At 37.6% G+C, this 20,417-nt stretch overlaps 2 protein-coding genes across 3 annotated transcripts in view; both read left to right on the top strand.

Moving 5' to 3' along the window:
• Nucleotides 1–20,417, top strand: part of TMEM108 (transmembrane protein 108) — a 285,211-nt gene that overhangs the window by 14,407 nt on the left and 250,387 nt on the right. The gene's annotated exons all lie outside the window — the stretch shown is intronic.
• LOC142488255 (uncharacterized) lies at nucleotides 1,126–5,877 on the top strand. The gene is made up of 4 exons (XM_075588628.1): nucleotides 1,126–1,139; nucleotides 2,695–2,882; nucleotides 4,281–4,358; nucleotides 4,724–5,877. The coding sequence occupies exons 1-4, from the start codon at nucleotides 1,126–1,128 to the stop codon at nucleotides 5,800–5,802; spliced, it is 1,359 nt and encodes a 452-aa protein (XP_075444743.1). The 3' UTR covers nucleotides 5,803–5,877.

Here is a 20,417-nt window from a genome sequence, read left to right as displayed (position 1 = left end):
TCAAAGCACTGCCTTTTTAATCTTTTACTTCCTTGACAATAATGGTTTTATAATCCTACCCTGATACCAATTGTAGTAGTTGTATTGGCCTTGTAGAAATGTAGACATTAGCATTTACTTTAGGGGGAGTTTCCATGCACTTGTGACCCGATCGGCACTAGTACAGTTTAATGACTAATCCCTTAAGAAATCTGTTAATTTGAGGTCACATGACCTCTGTACAAAATGTTGCCAGATAATTACCCCAGTAAAGTATTATTTTTATTTTCTTAATGATGCTCAAAATCCGCCCATAGCATTAAAGAGTAACTTTAGTATCCCCAGTGCATATTCCTTTAAATGATAGCACTACACAATCTACAGTATGTCCCTTGTTCTATTTGCCATACACCACCTGTATCAACTCATCTACGTAACATCCATACTGCTAAAGAGTGCAATACTGCCATGTGCTTATATTCATTCAGAGCTTTAATTTTTCCAAAGCCACTTGATTAGTATTCTTGATCTTTATTGTTATCGCGATATGTGGTTTTGTGATAGGCATACATTTAATTTTGTGTCAAAGCTGCCAGTAAAATATGTTGGTACATTACAGTACTTTAGGATTTTACTTCATCTACACATGTATAATATTAAACTTTCTTTCTATCACAAATGTAGATTATTAAATTACATTTAGTATTATAAATGTGTACATTTAGTTCCTAAATGTACACATTTATAATACCAAAGAGAGCAATATGTCAAGCTATCTCTTCACCTTTCAGGATACGTTATCGCTTGAATGTTGCTTGTTTGACTAACAATATAATAACTATTTTTCTGGTTATACCAATTATCAACTTTACTTGCTGACTATGAAGCTCGCATTATTCTTTCTGACTCAATATTTAGCAATGACATGTCTTTCATTGTCAATAATTATCTGCCTGTTTCCTTCAAAATGATGACTCTTTTATTTCCTTTGTTCATATTAACAATTGAAATGTTACTTTGATCGGCCCCCCACATACTGATTACAAGATTGTACGTATGATTCTGATCCATACTATTTTCTATACCATTCTCATCTATTGCTCACTATCATGAATTACTGCCAATCGCAGTACATTTTATAGCACTATGGGCCTCATGCAGTAAGCGTCGATTATGTGAAATCGGCAATCTTACCGATTAGTCATGTTATTGGCGATTTTTCCTCTCCGTATGCAGTAAGTGCCGAATACATTCAAAATCAACCCGAAAACAAATCCGCCCACTCTCACGATGATTATCCGATCACACACAGGTGTATCGGCGTGCGTGGCGGGGTGCTGATAGGTTGCCCAATCACAAATCTTGCTGAATCAGGCGAAACAAGCATGTTTTTGATTGCGCGCCATATTTAAAGGCAACGTGTACTGCTAATCATTCTCTGTGTTGTTGGGAGTGAGAGAGAGAGAGACGCACAGAGCTGGACGATTGAAGATTTGCATATTGACTGAGAGACTTGTTGTGTATTGGGTGAGCTTTGTCCTTTGTTGTTTTGTTTACATCTTTGTCTTGTTTTATATGTGGAAGTGTTTCGTGTGATTGCCTGTACATTTCTTGTCTGTTTTTTGTGAGTGCTGGAAGTATGCCCGCAAAGCGTGGGAAGAGTGATGCCGGTGGGAGTGGGAGTGCTACTCGTGCGAGTACGCGTCGGAGTGAACGTACTGTTCAGGGGAGTGATGTTGCTGAGAGTGAGAGTGGTGTTGCAGGGAGTGGGAGTGCTGGTGCTGCGAGTGGTGTTGCTGGGAGTGGGAGTGCTGTTGCTGGGAGTGGGAGTGCTGTTGCTGGGAGTGGGAGTGCTGGTGCTGGGAGTGGGAGTGCTGGGAGTGCTGGTGCTAGGAGTGTGAGTGCTGTTGCTAGGAGTGGGAGTGCTGGTGCTAGGAGTGGGAGTGCTGGTGCTAGGAGTGGGAGTGCTGGTGCTAGGAGTGGGAGTGCTGGTGCTGGGAGTGCTGCTGGTGGCGCAGTTGCAGATGGGGTGGATGGTGGTGGCGTGCTTGCTGGTGGGCAGCTTTTGGAGGCTCTTCCATTGGAAGAAGGAGAGTCCAGTCAGCACCAGCCAAGCTCTGACCCTAAACCTGCTCGGAAGAAACGTGTGGAGAAGCCACGTAATCCTCGCTTCAATGACCAGGAAAATACAGCTCTTGTCACTGGCATTCTGGAGCACTATGACAGTATATATGGACATTTACTAGGTAAGTGTACCTTTACATTTATTATTCAAATACATGTGATCCTAGGTCATCTGAGTTTTGTTCATATGCAAATATGGGTTCACAATATCTTTCTATGTTAATTAGTCTGGAAACACAGCTTTTTATCATGCCTTACAAGGACAACTAAACACAGGCGGTCAATTTGCCATAACTGCATACAATATGAATGCAAGCTTGCTTACATGTATAGGTTTAGTAGTGAATGCTCATGTGCTTCACATATTACACATAAAACAGCATGTTTGCTATCTCTTGGAACAGCTAGCAGTGTAGGAAACTGGTGCTTATATTATTATTCATTTACCTCATATATTTTATATGTTTTTCAAGGGCGGACAAGTTCAGCAAGCAGAAAAGAGATGTGGGACACAATAGTCATTGGTGTCAATGCGTGTGGGAATCATGTGAGGGACAAGCGGAGTTGTCACAAGAGATTTGATGATATTAGGTCCAAATTGAAAAAGAAAATACAACACCAACGCGTGCATGCTACTGGCACTGGAGGTGGGCCCACACCACAACGTCTCATATTAAGTCCATTGGAGGAGCTGCTTCGGGCAAAATTACTTCCCGTCGTCGTGGAAGGCTTACCTGGTGACCGTGATATAGGAATTTACCCCTCACAATTTCCACCAGGTGAGAAATATTACTGTACTAGGCGTGTCGTTGCTTACAGTTATTTTGCATAGTTACACTGCTTTTTATACTGTCTTCACAATATAAGCATACCTGCATCTATATATGTATATGTCTGATTCTGTATATATATATATCTCAAAATAGACATATATTTTGTAGTCCTACTAAAAGCAGTAACTAATATAGCACGTGCCATTGCGTGCTCATTTACATGTGAATTCCCAAAATGCATTGCTGCAGTGGAAGCAATTGATGGTGGGCGAAGATGGGGAACAACAGGGTAGTACACATGTGTAACACATGTTAATCAGAAATTATTACTAGCTACAGGTACAGAACAGAAATATGTATAATATTATTGTGTATTTTATTTATTTTACTCCGACAAACATGACATTACTGCCTATTTTAAGCATGCATCAAATATATTGCATGCAACGGCCTACAAACATCACTTGCACTAACACATCTATAGTTGTTTATGAAAAGGTCCATTTTTACTTTAACTCATATACAGACAGCATAATGAGGCACACGTATCATATTTTATGTCATTGTTTTCATAACTTAAAAACTGCACACGACTATTTAGCTCATCTACCATTGTGTTAAAGCAGCTGCAATTAATATCTCATCACAGCATACACTTCAACAGAGGGGGTGGGGTTCAGCACACACACTAATTACAGCCTCATTTTAGGGTCAACTTAGTTCACACCATTTTCACCTGTTTCAAGTCATTGAAAGGTGTGGCTGATTAGGCTTTTTGGGGAAGGGAATACCGTTATTACAACCTGACTAGCACAACTGAAGTTAATCACACTCATTTGAAAGCTTCACTTTAGCTACTAAATGCCCCAACAACTCATTACTTATCAAACCGTACGTCACACATTAGTTCACTCATATCTATAGTTGAACTACTACTATCAACGACACATTATCACACACTGCATGTGTTGTCTTGTTTAGTCACAGCCACATTCATGTGTGCCACATCTTATATTAATGTACCACACATATCCTCTACCAAAAACAACACTTTGTGCAATATGACCACCTTCATGATAACCATTGTGAATGGTCATCTCATGATAGTTATGTACATTATGATACTGATATCACTACACAACATATGATTTTTATGTTCAAATTTAATCTATTTATCCTCACGCATTACTGCAGGAACATAGTATGTTTTATGTTAGGGAACTCAAAAGTTCTAAGTACACAGGCATGTACATTGTTATTACAACTATTTATGTTCACTTTCACACACACATTTTGGGTTAAGGAAATGATGCTGTTAGGTACTCATAAATACAGAAAATACAATAACTGTTTGTTCAATATTTACACATGTAAATGTAAAACTTATGTTATTGTTATATATAGTTGCCCCTGAAGGACATGTGTCACCTGAGACTGAACAAGTGTCTTCACCTGGGTCAGCCAGCTCAACACACCTAGAAGGTGAGTGTATCAGTTGGTGGCCATATAATATGTGCTCTTCTATATGTTATGTTGTCATGTTCATTATTTGTTTTGCACATTTTCTTTAAATAGGATTACTTAGTGTCAGTGAAAATGAAGTGTAAGCCAACTTGTATTGTGTTAGTGATGTTAACTATCATGTAGGAGTTGTGAGTTTACAGCAAGTTTTCATTCACTCATATTTCATACTGAGTCCAAACATTATTCTTAAGTCAAGGTAGTTTTTAATGTGAGGTTATAAAACGTATGGAAACATGTTAGTTGTTACTTATGACACAGTACAATTACATAGTAACACAGCAGAGATTAACATGCCATTTAATAATGTGTACATTTATTTGTAGAACATGATGAAGAGGATTTTGATGATGATGATGATGATGATGATGCCGCCGCCGCCGCCATAGACACACAAATACAAGCAAGTGACCATGAAGAGGTTCCAATTGAAACTGTTTTACCGCCAAAACGTCCAGCAAATACCACATATGATGCAATTGTAGCTTCTGAGGGAAAAATTGTGGAAGCAGAAAATCGTCGCCATTCTGACCTGATGACAGTGCTGGAAAGGATGATTGCACTGCAGGAAGAAACAGTTTCACAATTGGCACATCTCCACAGAGTCTTCATTGAAGTGCCTAAACAGTTGCAAAAAATCAACACCTCATTCGAAGCATTAGTTGTTCAGCAAACACAAGCTAATTACTGGAGAATGACTAATGTACCACAATTCAACACCTCACAGCCAGGATCTGTTCATGCAGGTCAGTTTTCACCACATTCATCTGATATTCATTCACCAGGCCCAAATGTTACCGGTCAAGTAGCAGACATTGCTGTGCAGGTTCCTGACGACATCCTACCGCTGCCATCTGTACAAATTCAGCAGCTGACACCTACAAAGGAGGCCACAAAAAGAAAACACAAGCAGTTACTACTGACCAGTTTTTGGTCAAAAACAACAAAAGACACACATGAAACAGACCAACCATCACTTGTGCAGTGTCTACCAACTTGCTCACATGTGTCAGTGGGCACAAGCCCTGTCCGTGAACAGTCACTACCCAAAAGCCCTGTAGGTGAGTCACTGCCCAAAAGCCCTGTAGGTGAATCGCTGCCCAAAAGCCCTGTAGGTGAATCGCTGCCCAAAAGCCCTGTAGGTGAATCGCTGCCCAAAAGCCCTGTAGGTGAGTCACTGGCCACAAGCCCTGTAGGTGAGTCACTGGCCACAAGCCCCGTAGGTGAACAGTCACTGCCCAAAAGCCCTGTAGGTGAGTCACTGGCCACAAGCCCTGCCTGTGAAGTGCCAGAGGCCACTCAAAGTGGCTCTGTTGTGCCTAAAGTTGGTGGCAAAAGAAAAAGGAAAACTCAAGAGACAACAAGCAGGCCTGTTACTCGCTCGCAAAAGGAACAAAAAAAATAAATGTTATAATTCAGAAAATATGTCTTTGGCCTTGTTTTGTTGACTTCAGATTATCTAATTACTATTGTATGTATGCTGAAGACTGTGTTGTTTCCAAACTTTCAAGTATGTTTTTGTACACGTGAAGTTTTGGAAATGTTAACACTCCTAATTAATGAATAGTGTTATAAATATTTATGTTTTAATCGTCTGTTCAGTAATGGTCCACCAGGAGCCAGTTGCTAAGTTTAGAGAAGCTGCCATTGACTTTGCAGCAAAACATTGCATTTGGGTGTGTTAATTGATGTAATCATTGCATGTGCATATTATTTTCATGCAATTATAAAAGCACCTATTTAACTGCAAACATCTTTCTTGTACAGCAGGATTTTGTGTTAAATATTACTTACCTTTGGTGGCCATTGTAATGTTGTCCTTTAATCATTTATGTGTTCTTGTTTCAAGAACATCTCTGAATTGATACTAATATATATGTAGTATGTATTGATATATGCACACACACACACACACACACACACACACTGTGTGTGTGTGTGTGTGTGTGTGTATATATAGTACTATCTAAACTGGTATAGATGTATTTACAAAAAACATACACTTCATGCTTCCTTGTGAAAACACACTATTTTAATAATACAGGCCTAATGTTTGACAACTATACTAAGTGTGAGCCTCTAACATTATTGGGTGCAAACAAATGTTTATTACTTAATTCACTCATGTTTATCACCATTTAAATAGGTTTCATACAAGGCCTACTTACTGCCATCAATATGTTGTGTGTACTCCAGCAATATTTAAAAAAAAAAAAAAAAACATTTTTTTTATATATATATATATATAATATATATATAAAAAAAAATTTTTTTTAATTTTTTATATATAATATATATATATATATATATATATATATATATATATATATATACACATACACATACACATACACATACACACAATATACATATAGTACAATATACACTTTATATATATATATATATTTATGAGAGAGATATATTTATATATATATAGATACACACGTATTTAAACTCATGCAGACAGGGACTTAACCAGACTTTCAAATACACACAGAAATGTATGTGGGAAAAAAACATTTCATTTTGCAGGTGTGTGTATTTACTGATATGGCTGTCTAAGCACTATTTTCACACACCGCTCTTTGTTATTTTGCAAGAAAACTCAATGTTACTGAATGAAAAGTGTAGTAATGTTTTCAGTAACGAGATAAAAAAAAGATACATGTTTGTCCCACATTCGGCTATCACAAACCACAAATGTTCAAGCAATTATAACTAGAAATCCAATTGGCGTTTGAAATAAGGAGTTACAGTTTATACTTTTGTTGACCTTGAAAAGGAAACACAGCAATTTGTTAGCCATTGAGCAGTTTCATTTTGATGAGCAAAGAACAGATACCTGCACACATCTTTTGTGCTACTCTGCAATGGCTGATGAATTGGTGACAATTATGAATCCGAATTTAGGTTATAAATACATGATTTCAGAAGCAATTTTATCAACTTGCGGACACCATGCAAGCACACGCCAAATCTATGATTTGATTCGAGCAAAATATCCTTATTACCAAAACCGTCAGCATGCGCGCAATTTTAATTCCTCAATAACATTCACTTTATCAACTAATGACTTTTTTGAACGTGTGCAGGATAAGCTAGAACACAACTATGGTTTCTGGAAGATTGCCAAAGAAAAACATTTCACCGTGAAAGAAGGCACATATATTGTGGTTAAAGGCATATTTATTCCTAATGCCAATAGCAATGGATCCGCTACTACTGTTCCGTGTGAATCGATACCTGCTGCAATATCTGCACCCTCCATTCCTGAAACCCACATTGTACAAGAACATAACTACTATGATTATGTACCAAGCCTTTCAGCTGAAAATGCATTGGAATGGGTACCCGAAGAAATGAACATACCTCCCGACCAATTGTTTGAAGAAAGCAGTGGCGATTCCTATGAGCGCTTCATGGAGGAGATGTGTGTCATACTGGATTCAGCGGGTGGGTCAAGCGTGGATGAAAAAGCCTTGCATTTCTGGAGCGACCAGTTGCAGCCAGACGAAGAGTTAATTCTAGAAGAATGGTAAATATAACAACCGTTATGAGTTGACTCTGCGTTTAAATATTTTTTTTTTTTCTAACCACCATTTTCCCTTTCAATGCGTGGATACAGCGTAACATAGCAGACTGCATAACATGTAGCGATCACAAACAAATTGTTTCCGAATACAATATAGTAGAACCTGAAAGAGTAGTACACATTGCTGACGGAATAAATATACGTACTTTCCTATCACTTTAAACATATTAGCAACATTTTACCATAACTCTAACACATACCTGTTTTGTTATCATGCTACATCTACAACATTTAAAAGCGGGTCCACCACGTATGACGTGGGACCCTTGTCATGGCCCAAGGCGTCCTTAAAAAGGATTACGGATGTAAGTCCCGCCCCCAAGCGACGTGCGCGCCTCAAAGCCTATTGGCTGTCATGTTTTGTTATAGTAACGGTAACTGCAGTGTGTCATACAGTGGGGGCGTACACTGGGCGTTAGCCGAATGTTAATTGAGTGGGAGGAGTGTTAGCGTGCGTTTCACGCTGGTTTAACATGACGTCACACGTATTGCATTTGCGCATTGTGTTATCGGCCGTCCTTTCTGTCCAAACACGTCTGTTTAAAAAGAATACAGATGTACTCGTTTAGAACGAATGTAGTTTCGTATTCATTGTATTTGAAATAAAGATTTTATGTTTAATGGTATTTTCAAGATGTATTGAACGCACAACGTACGCTTTGTTTTGCGCATGCGCTAACAGTTAGTGCAGCCAAGCGTGAAGTGCGTGCGCACACTAAGATGTGCGCGCACAATTTTCAGTATACAGGCAACGTTCACATCATATACATAGTTATGCCTGCTACAAATTTAAAGAAACATTACATACTGATGTACACTTGTACTTCTAACATATAAGTGAGTGACGTGTGTATGTACACAATCATATAGAGCTGTGTAATGCGTTGTCACGGATACATATATAGTAAGGTGCCATCTTTGACCATCATGTGTTTGCTGTATTTCAGAGATGTCGGGGAAGATACAATCGGATCAATGTATGATTTCAGAAGAGTCTACCTTTATATGAGATGATTGTGAGGAGGAGCCACCGACTACTATACTACATATGGAACTAATTTTATATTGCTTGCAGCGCTTATTAACAAACAATTAAAAATGTGATACCCTTATGCCTATATTGCATAAGCACTTAATTAACATAATGATGTTGCAAAATAGTGCCTCATGAATTTTTATTGAGTGTTCTTTAATGACTACTATCATTTTATGGCATGGTGTGTTTTATATATAACAACCATTCCCACTCTGCTAACACATTTGTGAATTCTATTGTGTAATGGAACGTATGACTGTCGAAACTATGTAACAATAATAATAATAATAATAATTATAATATGAGCATGTTCATGTATAGCGCTGCTAGTTGTACACAGCGCTTTACAGACACATTTTTCAGGCTGAGGTCCCTGGCCCGTGGAACTTACAATTTATTTTTTGCCGCCTGAGGCACAGGGAGATAAAGTGACTTGCCCAAGGTCACAAGGAGCCGACACCGGGAATTGAACCAGACTCCCCTGCTTCAAAATCTCAGTGCCAGTGTGTGTCTTTACTCACTGAGCCACTCCTTCTCCCAATGTAAAGGACACTTACAACCAACTAGCCATTTCTTGTTAAAAATCTCTTGTTACATGGGTATGTTGATAAAATGGTTTGGGACTGTAGCAAATAATGTTATTGGCCAGATGTTGTGGTCCCCTACAATGCATGATGTTCTGATTATGACATCAACATCATGTAATGAAGTACGTTTCTGTGTATATTTCATTAACCTAACTAACTATAGTTTACTGTGTTTATTAAACGTTCTAAAAATACATAGTATAGTCAATATGATGATATAAGCTACCATAATAAAGCTGGTGTTATCATTTGTCGGTGTTATACATGGATCCTACACAAATTGATACAGACACAAACAGTTGTCTTACAAAGTGTGTCTATGCTAATGTGCACGTGATTGACGTTACAATTGTGACAATACTTGATAATTATCATCATGATAATGATGAAGTGACGTGATTTATATTGCAAAAATATTACCAACATTGTCATATTGGTAAATTATAAATGCTAAATGACAGTAACATTAGTGACAAATTTGTCTTCTCTGTTAACAGTTTAACACTTGGTACATGTAGGACACATCCACACACGTGTGACTTATACATACACATGTCACAAATTTAAATTAATGTTGACTATTAATTCCTAGCATTACAAAACACCAACATTGCTAAATATAAGATGTAGTACGCATTGTTGTGATTGCAGGCATTCATGCATGGAGTTTTATGATCAGTCAATTTCATCCGTGATGAATGATCTCCCGTAAGTAAAGAAATAAGTACAGTTATCCCCTTGTCTCCAAACACCTCTATATTACATGAATGGAATTTATAAGGAAACATACATAAAATGTGATGAAATGGGAGTAATCATTTTCTAATACAATGCACATGAAAGCTCAAGAGTAGCTAAATGCATATACATGATACAGAAAGTACATATATGTAACATTTGTGTTTAAACCAATATGTTGGGTTTTGACTTCAAATAATTATAGGAAGATTGATGTAGGCACATCTTATGAGAGATGTCAGCAAATATACATACCATGATCAGTCATACTGGAGATATACCTATAATGCAAAGGAACAATATATAAATTGCAAACATTGACATGCCATCTTCAGTACCGTAAACAACACAGCAAAGTGTGTATTTGGTGTTAAATGTGCAACACCATGTATATTTCATGACATTCAAAATGTAAATCAGGCTGGTGTACACATCATATGGATGTACATGTTACACTGCACCAATAACATTGTATGTAAGCATACTAGAAGCATGAATGAGTATGGGCATAATATGTGTATTGTGTTAGCATAAGGAACAACACAATGCTAAAATATTAGTGCTTTGTTACCCCAGTTGTATTCACATACACACAACTAAAGTAAAATTGAAGAGGGATTATATAACCTGTGCAACAATATCATACCGGTGCCACATCCCTTTGTGCACACAGCAGAGAGAAGAAAGGTGTGCAACCCATATTCATCTGTGTCCTACCAGAAGGGTATATAAAAAAACATTATTGTTAAGATAACATAATGTAAGTATAAAACTAGAACTTGGAACATATATGTTTGTACTTACAAGAAAAAAATGAATTGATGAGATTCTGGCGTGTCTGGCCACCACTGGCTGTTTGTTCATTTTCAGCAGCTACATGGGTGGGATGCTCGTCTACCACAGGCTCAGCTAGGTCTGACTGTACATTGTGCCTCAGTGCAACATTGTGCAAAATGCAACAGGCAAGTATAATATCAGACACTTTTTGAGGCTTGTATAGAAGAGCCCCACCAGTTCTGTCCAGACACCTAAATCTGGTCTTGAGTAGGCCAAATGTCCTCTCTATAACAGATCTTGTAGATATATGGGCTGCATTGTACCTCTCCTCTGCTTCAGTTTGAGGGTTTAGCACCGGAGTCAAGAGCCACGGCCTAATTCCGTATCCTGAGTCACCTATAATGAATGGAGCACACATAAGCTGACATTAGTGATCAAATTGTACAATGCCAACATTCCTAAATAAAAATGTGTTTTGTGTTAGAACATGTAAATGTGTACTCACCCAGCAGCCAACCATGTTCAAAATGTCCCTCTTCGAACGCATGGAAGACTGAAGAGTTCCTCAGGATAGAGAAATCGTGACTGGAACCAGGGAATTTGGGTACCACATGCATTATCCTCATCGTGGCATCACATACCACCTGTACATTGAGTGAATGGTAGTGCTTCCGATTGCGGTACACATGCTCACTCTGACTAGGTGCAATCAAAGCAACATGTGTGCAATCGATTGCACCCAGCACACATGGTATCCCTGCTATATTATAAAAGCCAGTCCTGACTTCCAGCCACTCTGTCGCCTCTGTAGGAAAATGAATATAATTCCTAGCGCGTCTATTGAGTGCATAGAGAAACTGGGTCAAGGCCCGCGAGAATGTAGATTGCGAGACCCCGCCCACTATGCCCACAGTTGTCTGGTATGACGCGGAAGCAAGATAATGTAATGAGCACAGCATTTTAACAAGCCCAGGGACTGCACGACCTCTGGCTGTGAAAAAATCTAAATCTCCCCTTATCTCCTGATAAAGAGCTAAGATTGCTGCTGAACTCAAACGATAGCGACTTACAATCTCCTCCTCACTCATCCCATCTAACAGGGTTCTCTCCCTGTACAGACGCGGACGAGGCACAACTTGTCTCCTCTGTCTTCTCCTCTGATCTCCTGTCCCTCTCCCTGTCTCTGTCGTATCCGCGTGACTGTCCCTGTCACTGTCCCTCGGTGTGTCCCTCCCTTGCCCTATATGATTGTCTTCATCATCAAGCATGTCATAGAAAAGAATGTTCCTCCGTCTCCTAAACAATCTCAACATTTTGAAATGAGTAGCTGTGAATGATCAGGTAATGGGCGTCCTTTAAATAGGTATGTGATGATGTCAGGTGACATAGTAAAATGCAAGGTGTTACATTAACATAATAAAGTACTTCTGTGGCAAGCTGTGTGCAGTTCTTGTTATAAGTATTTGTTGTGTGTATTCTGCAGGGAATGATGATATTTGGCAATGATGTGACGTGAACCTTTGTAGAAACATTGCTTGCAAATAAATAGTTGCATGTGCAATGCATGTAACACTTGTGAATGCAACAGTCAGTCATGTAATTTGACAAAAAGGCTGAGATTGACGTGGGAAAAGTTTTGTGTAACATGTGTAATTAGGCATGTTATTGTGACATGTTGACAACAATGAATAGTCGTGTGCATATGCATGCATTTCTGTAAGGAGGATAGTTGGTATAGAATGAGTTAACAAGGTGTCCCAATGCTGAATTACTGTACATGTGTGTATAAGTTAGGTTGAAGTGCTTGTAATGCTACGGTTACAATGTAAACATGCAATGTGATTGAGCGTCCAATAAGTGACGTCATGAAAATAGGGAGGACCCAAAAGTATATGTAAACATGAGAAGACAGATGTACATGAACGTTTAAAGATGCGTGTCACATTACAAGCATTGTGTAATGTAAAGGAACATGAATATACGGTGTATGTGTGACATGTGTGTCATTTGTAACATCATGTAAATAATTGTCGCTCAGTTCAGTAAAATGTGTGATATGATGTGAGGTTCTCCTTTAAGAGTTGAGTATAGTATTTTCCCTTGGCACATCATCACATGATGAGTAATGTGACCCGCAAATGCTGCAAACATGTAAAAGTATAATGTTATGCAAATAATACACGTCAGCTGTGACACAATGCAGGGAATGCCCCCACACTGTAATGCAAATGACGTTTGTATTGTGAGCAATGAAACGTAAACAGTACTATACTGTTATACGTCCCCGCTCCATTGACTCCATTGATGTACAGAAGTTTTTTTTTTCTAAGTGCCGTTGCGGCAGCCTTAGCGATCGTTCTCCCCTCCAAACTGCCAACTTTAGTTGGCGGGAGAAATTGGCCATAACATCTCAATTTCGTAGTGCCGATCAGGCCCGATAAGCTGTTTTTTTTTGTTGAATCCAGCCGATTTAAAAAAGTGGCGATCAGTGGCGAAAACAGGCTTATCGGCAGCCGACTGGCCATAACAAAATAATCGGCTCCGAAACCTGGCGAAATCAAGCACTTATCGGCGCTTACTGAATCTCAAACCCAATTTTGGCTATAAAATGGTGATAATTCCCTTATCAACGCTTACTGCATGAGGCCCTATATCTCTAAGATTGAAGTAATAAACCACATCACATTTGAAAAAGAGTGGTGTCACTGCATCACACAAAGAGGATATACAATCAAAAGATGCATATTCTTTTGCCTACATCAGGAAGATTTTAAAATAAAAGATGCATTGAGTACTGTATATGTGGATTACCTGTACTGTATGTGGATTATATCGATTTGACAAGAACTGAGAGAGCAGTCTTTATATATCCCAACACTTGCTTGACCGTTTTATACACTTATGAAATTTCTTTGTCTATGTGCATGTGTTAAAAAAAATTTGAATGCAGATAAAGTGTCGCTCCAAATTTTTTTAAATTATTTTATTATTAGAGTTATTAGGAGGGTGCCACATAGGACTTATAGCCTGAAAATACTTAAGGAGTATTTGCGAAGAAACAAACCCAGAGAATCCTGTTATGGGTGCATTCCTTATTGTGACATAGTGTATATAATCAATAAAACTTCACTTTTAATTATTGACATTTGAAAAAAAAGGAGAATAAAGGAAAACCGCTAATGAAGAACGGAAAATATGCTCTATTTATATGTGATTCATCTTATGTCCAATGATCAGCATAATGACTAAATACCAATAAATACTTTTTTGTCCCTGAATTTTGGGTTATTGTTAAAAGTACTTGTCATCTAAAGCTTTATATATGCTTTTAAAGTACATGATTAAGTAGGGATGTCTTTAATGGCTATATGCTGATTATTGTGTGTAGAAGTGGACAAACAATAAAAAATATCTTTTAAAACTTTCCACATTTGTCAGAGTTTTCGGTCATAAGTCCAGAGAGTTACAGTATATAGTTAGTAGGTTATTAAGATTTGCTGATTCCCCCCCCTCCCCATTTATCCATAGAAAGTGTGTGTGTGTGTGTGTGTGTGTGTGTGTGTGTGTGTGTGTGTGTGTGTGTGTGTGTGTGTGTGTGTGTGTGTGTGCGTGTGTGCGTGTGTGCGTGTGTGCGTGTGTGCGTGTGTGTGCGTGTGTGTGCGTGTGTGTGCGTGTGTGTGTGTGTGTGTATATATATTTTTTTTTCTTGCTTTTACACACTGATTATTCCTGTGATCTTCCTGTAACATGCTGAGGGTTGAATATTTGGGGTTTGGGGAAACAGAAGTTAGAGGTAGTGCCTATATCTAGCTGATACAGTAGATGTAGAGCTAACTGGCAAAACAGGTGTTATTCAGCATTTCCAGATTTCCAGATTACTTTTATCTCTCTGTAAGGTATTTAAGTTTGCATTATATAGCTCAATTTCTTTGATTTGATTAAGGGGGAGTGCAGTGTTCTGCCTCTGCCATTCTTAGCTCTAGAACTCGCTTATGAATGTTCAATTGTAATGTGTACATAAAGATAGAAGATGGTGAAAGAAGATCAAAGAAAGAAGATTTTTGTACCTGATGCTGTTCTTCAAGGAGGATGGAGACGGATTGCCCTGACACTGGTAACCACTTAATCAAAAGGACCTTTAGACTGATTCGTCTAAAGTTCTAAACGATATATTTTAGGATGCGTGACTCATTTAAATATACTTTGTATATACGAAGAGATATATTGCGTGGTGCACAGTAGCAGCAAGACACAGGTCATGTGGCCATAAAAATATTCTTTATTGTAACTGCATTAAAAAACGGTAGAGTACAACCCTCCTACGCGTTTCGAAACGCGTAGGAGGGTTGTACTCTACCATTTTTTAATGCAGTTACAATAAAGAATATTTTTATGGCCACATGACCTGTGTCTTGCTGCTACTGTGCACCACGCAATATATCTCTTCACATTCTTGGACTCTGGATGTGGTAGCACGCATGAGGACCTGCATGGGATTAACAGTGAGTACCTTTTTACTTATTGGCATTTCCCAAGGAGAGGTTATTGGATGACACCCTCACCTATATGTCTAGGGATTCAAGCGTCAACTCAATGGACATTGGTACATTAGTATTATACTGTTAATCTTTATATTTCCCCTGCATGGTTACCTCTTTGCATACGTGAATGGATATGAAGGGACATAACATTTGAGCTCCTACAGGACACTATATATACTTTGTACATACATTAGCATATCTCCCAGGGTACCTCTGGAATGTTCATTTTTCAGCACAGGCATCTCTCCCTAAGTTGTTTGGAGGGAGGTTTCAGGGAACATATATACAACTGGAGATACTATTAAGTTAGGAACTCCTAATCCTCCTCCTCCAACAAAAAAAAAAATATGAGTTTTTTTAGAAGCAGTTTAGTCTTTTACACTTTTTGGAGCTACTACAATACAGCAAGTTTACCAAAAATGCGATTTTGGTCATTCCGCCCAGATTTGCACTGTCAGAATGAAAATGCATTTAAAAAATAAATTTTCGGATGATTTGGACACGTGAAAAGGGCTTACAGAATAGCAAAATATGCCAATTCTCTTCTAAAATGTACTTTAGAAGCGATTTGTCCCAATTCAGAGCTAGTAGAATAGGGCCCTACTTTATGTGAAGGAGAATCTTAAGTTACTTGAGTGTTTCATACAGACCCAACAGTGAGCTTTATGAAAGATCTTAATAGTATCTTAAAACAAGGACTGGATAATGAAAACATTTCCAAGGATGAATATCAATTCCTTACAGTTAAAAATCCAACAATTGCAAATTTCTACAGAATACTAATTAAAAGATACATAAAGATGCAGAGAAACCACCAGGGTGCCCTACAGTGTCCGGAATCGGCAACCTTACGGAGAAACAGCACTTACACTGTTGAGGTCCTTAGTCCATTTGGGACCTCACTGTTCTTATATGTAAAAGATACAAAAGATGTCCTAAAATGTATTGAAGGCATTAACATTGATGAAAATACCCTTCTGGTCAGTTTGGACGTGGAGTGCCTTTATACCAATATTCAGCATGATGTAGGAAGAAAGGCTGTTCAACATTTTTTCAACTCAAGAAGCCTGGATCACAGCAATCATAATAATGTGAACTTTTTAATTTTATACTCACACATAACAATTTTTTATTTGATAATAACATTTACCAACAAGTCTAAGGCACCATGTACTGTATCTGGAATGGTGGTACGATACGACAGTCTTCACAGAGAAGGTACATAGATGATATACTTATTCTGTGGAAAGGGACTAAAAATCAATTTGAAGAATTCCTCAAATCATCACAACCTCAAATTAACAATGGAGGCAGATCTCACATCTTTAAATGTCCTAGATTTACAAATATGTAAATCAACAGATTACTAACAACTACCACTTATAGAAAACCTACAGCCCCAATAACTATTTAAAGGCAGACAGCCCTTACCCACATCCATTCATTCGTTGAATATTTATGGGATAATTTTTGAGAATCCATATAAACTGTTATCAAATTTCAGATTAAAAAAAACAGGCAGACAGTATGAGAACCAGTTTCCTTCAAAGGGGATACAGCTCCAAATATCTAAAAAAAAAAAAAAAATAGCCTACAACAAGGTATTAAATACAGAGACAAGACCTACTTAAAGACAAAGTGACCACAGACCCCCCAAAAATAATAAGATGCATAACCACTTATAATAGGCAATGGAAGGACATGCAAAAGAGCCTTATGAAACATTGGCATATACTACTTGATGATCAAATAATGTATGGAGAAGAGCCAAAAATCTAAAGGATATCCTGGTGCACTGCCACAAAAAAAATGGCTACAACCGGGCACAAACGGCAGCTTTATATGCAACAATTGCAAAGCCTGTGATTACATCATGCCAAGTAAACGTTTCTCAAGTGGCGATGGACTACATTTTTTTGAATACAGACATTTTATTGACTGAAATACACAAGGGGTAATCAACCTTACAACATGCATTTGTGTCATGAAATATGTAGGAAAGACTGAGAGACAATTTAGAAGATGGATTCTAACACATAGCATCTATATGCAATAATTTAGATCTGGGTGGGCAATTATTTTGCCTGGGGAGCCACTTCCTGAGCTTTAGTAAGCTTCAGGTGCAACACACTTAATTTAGACCAAGTCTTGCACTTGTACATGCAGGAAATAAAGAATGTACAGTATAATTTACATTAATTGAAAATCAGCCTAAATAAAAACAAATAACTGAGCAGACTTTTATTTAATATATACATTTACATATTGATGAGGATGAGAGAAGTTCACTCAATAGAAAGAATGAAAATGCTAATGTACACTTGTACATGCATAAAATAAAATTTGGTTAAATAATATTTAATGAAATAAAAATGAAAAAATTATGAAATAAACAACTCATTCAGCAGTCATTTATTAAATATTTAGTTAGTTATTTAATAACTCATCAAATAGCAAATAAATATTTGCTTAATGAACCAATGAACAACTGTTCACATATCGATTGAAGATTTGCTCATTAGATGGGTGCAAATAAATGTCCCATCTTTCAATATATATCAAATAGTCCACGTTCAGTTTCTTTTCTCAATTTAATCAGACAATAGAAAACATCTTTCACAGCATAATTTCAGTTGGTTACATCATTCAGGCATATAGAGTTTAGTTATAGAATGGAGAATCCTTAGTTGCTCTTAGCTTGGTGGTGTTAAATAACTGTGAATTCTATCAATCCTGATACACTCTTTATATGTTTTCTTAACATAGCAATCACCTGTTTGTCTCACTGTCAGCTCAAAATCTTCTTAGTTAATCATCAATCGTTAGAACTCTGTTTCTTTCTTCAGAAATATTTACTCTGATTTAGAACACCCTCTTTTTTCTGTCACTAAGTAACTACAGTTAATCCTATGTCCCTATCTTTTAAGACCTCACTCTATTGTATTGTCTTTCTAAGTATTTAACTAACCCTTGATTCCAAACTCAAAACCATATACTATTCAACTCAGCAGACATTAAACATACCAAGTTTCTAAATCACATAAAACATGTCTACATTTGCCTGTCTTTTTGACTGATTTAACTTCTTATCTTTGCAGAGGCATCTTATAATTTTCCAACATAATGTCTAACTTAATACTAAATTACTTATTGTAACTAGTTACATGCTGAATATATATGAATATAGAGAATATAGCATGATTAATATTTAGGCTTGAATTATCCTATCTTCATTGATGAGAATGTTATAAGCTCACTCAATTGGCGGAATGACAGCGCTGATGTACGTTGACCAAACAATTGAAATTTGACATCATCGCCATTGTTGTAATACTGAGTACTGCTTCAAGGTGATCATCGGTTAATGTAGATCTAAGTTTTGATTTGTTCGATATCATCAGATAAAATGTCTGCTCACCTACATGTATGTTGATCCAAACAGCACACACATATTTTGGGCATGGCCTTTAATTTGGGGAATGTATAACCATTAATAGAAGATTAAAAACTGGGAAGCAGCACTAACTTGATTAGCTCCAAAATCAATTGATCACATTGCAGGTCAATACGCTTGAGTTGGAGGTCAAATAGGGCTTTATCGACATTAAATGAGAATGGAGAGAAGACCAAAGACAGGTGATTTTCAAGCAATTTAGAATTGGCAACAATATTTGGCATGTAAATCAAGGTTTTCGTCACAAACTGTAATCTGCTGCAAAGTTGTAAAGTGGACGAACTGTTGTTTCCCATCTGATGAGCTAGAATAAGTAATTTTGTCATAAATGCCTTGACACTGCAATACAAGTCATGTACAAGGGACCCTTTCCCTTGCAGTTTGTTCATGGGTCCATGCTATCAGTGGCAAATGCAAAGTCAGAGAGAAAATTCACATGATTCAGCTATTGGAAATCCAAATATTTTTGTTTCATGACCAAAAAAAAAAAACAACAATCTCTGCTCTCAGTTTCCACGCTATTTTCAGGACCTTTCCCAAACTGAGCCATCTTATCTTATGATCCAAATATCAGTGTGGATTCAAATGACTGAAGTAGGGTTACAAATCCTCTTGACACTTGAATGTAGTTGACCACTTTTGCAAATGGGTCCACAGCTTAGATTTAGAACAATCTTACAGAGGACCTTTTGGTGTATAATGCAATGTAGGAAAAAAATATTCTGTTCAGCATTTTGTTTATTTTATTTGGTCTTGAAGTCTTTTTAGTAACCTAACATTTTTACCTGTCAGATTTGGGCAACCATCGGTGGTCACACCCATCAATTTTGTCCACCCCACTTCTAATTTTAAGATGCACTTATTTACTGCCTCTAATAAGCCTTCTCCTGTTGTCCTACCTTCCATTGACAGCATTGATATCCAATTCTTCTGTGAGCTCCACATTTTTGGTGATACCTCAAATTAAAATAATTGACTGGGCTGTGTCTTTGACATCACAACTCTCATCGAGGGGCTGTGAAAATATTTAAAATTGCTTATATTTTTTTGTTGTTGAATTGGTGAGCTGAATGTGGTCCGCGGACCATATTTTGCCTACCCCTTGTAAGGATCCCCCTCCAGGGTTTTGCTGGAACCTGCCCATACTTGGCTGTAGTTACAATCTTGATTCTGGTAAATCTCTCCCTGGACTATGTGATTGGCTACAGCTGTTCCTGGACTTAAATTGCAGCTTGCCTTGTTGCTTCCTGCTGTTTACTTCTACACCTATTGGCTCTCCTTGCTATTTAGGGTAA

This window comes from Ascaphus truei, chromosome 2 (assembly GCF_040206685.1).
Source record: "Ascaphus truei isolate aAscTru1 chromosome 2, aAscTru1.hap1, whole genome shotgun sequence".
Lineage (NCBI taxonomy): Eukaryota > Metazoa > Chordata > Amphibia > Anura > Ascaphidae > Ascaphus > Ascaphus truei.
This window is presented reverse-complemented; position numbering and strand designations above follow the sequence as displayed.

What these genes read in the sequence shown, in the direction of transcription:
- LOC142488255 (XM_075588628.1), top strand. An exon ending in CCCCTCACAATTTCCACCAG is followed by an intron (nt 2,883 to 4,280) that starts GTGAGAAATATT and finishes TGTTATATATAG; the next exon opens with TTGCCCCTGAAGGACATGTG. An exon ending in CAGCTCAACACACCTAGAAG is followed by an intron (nt 4,359 to 4,723) that starts GTGAGTGTATCA and finishes ATTTATTTGTAG; the next exon opens with AACATGATGAAGAGGATTTT.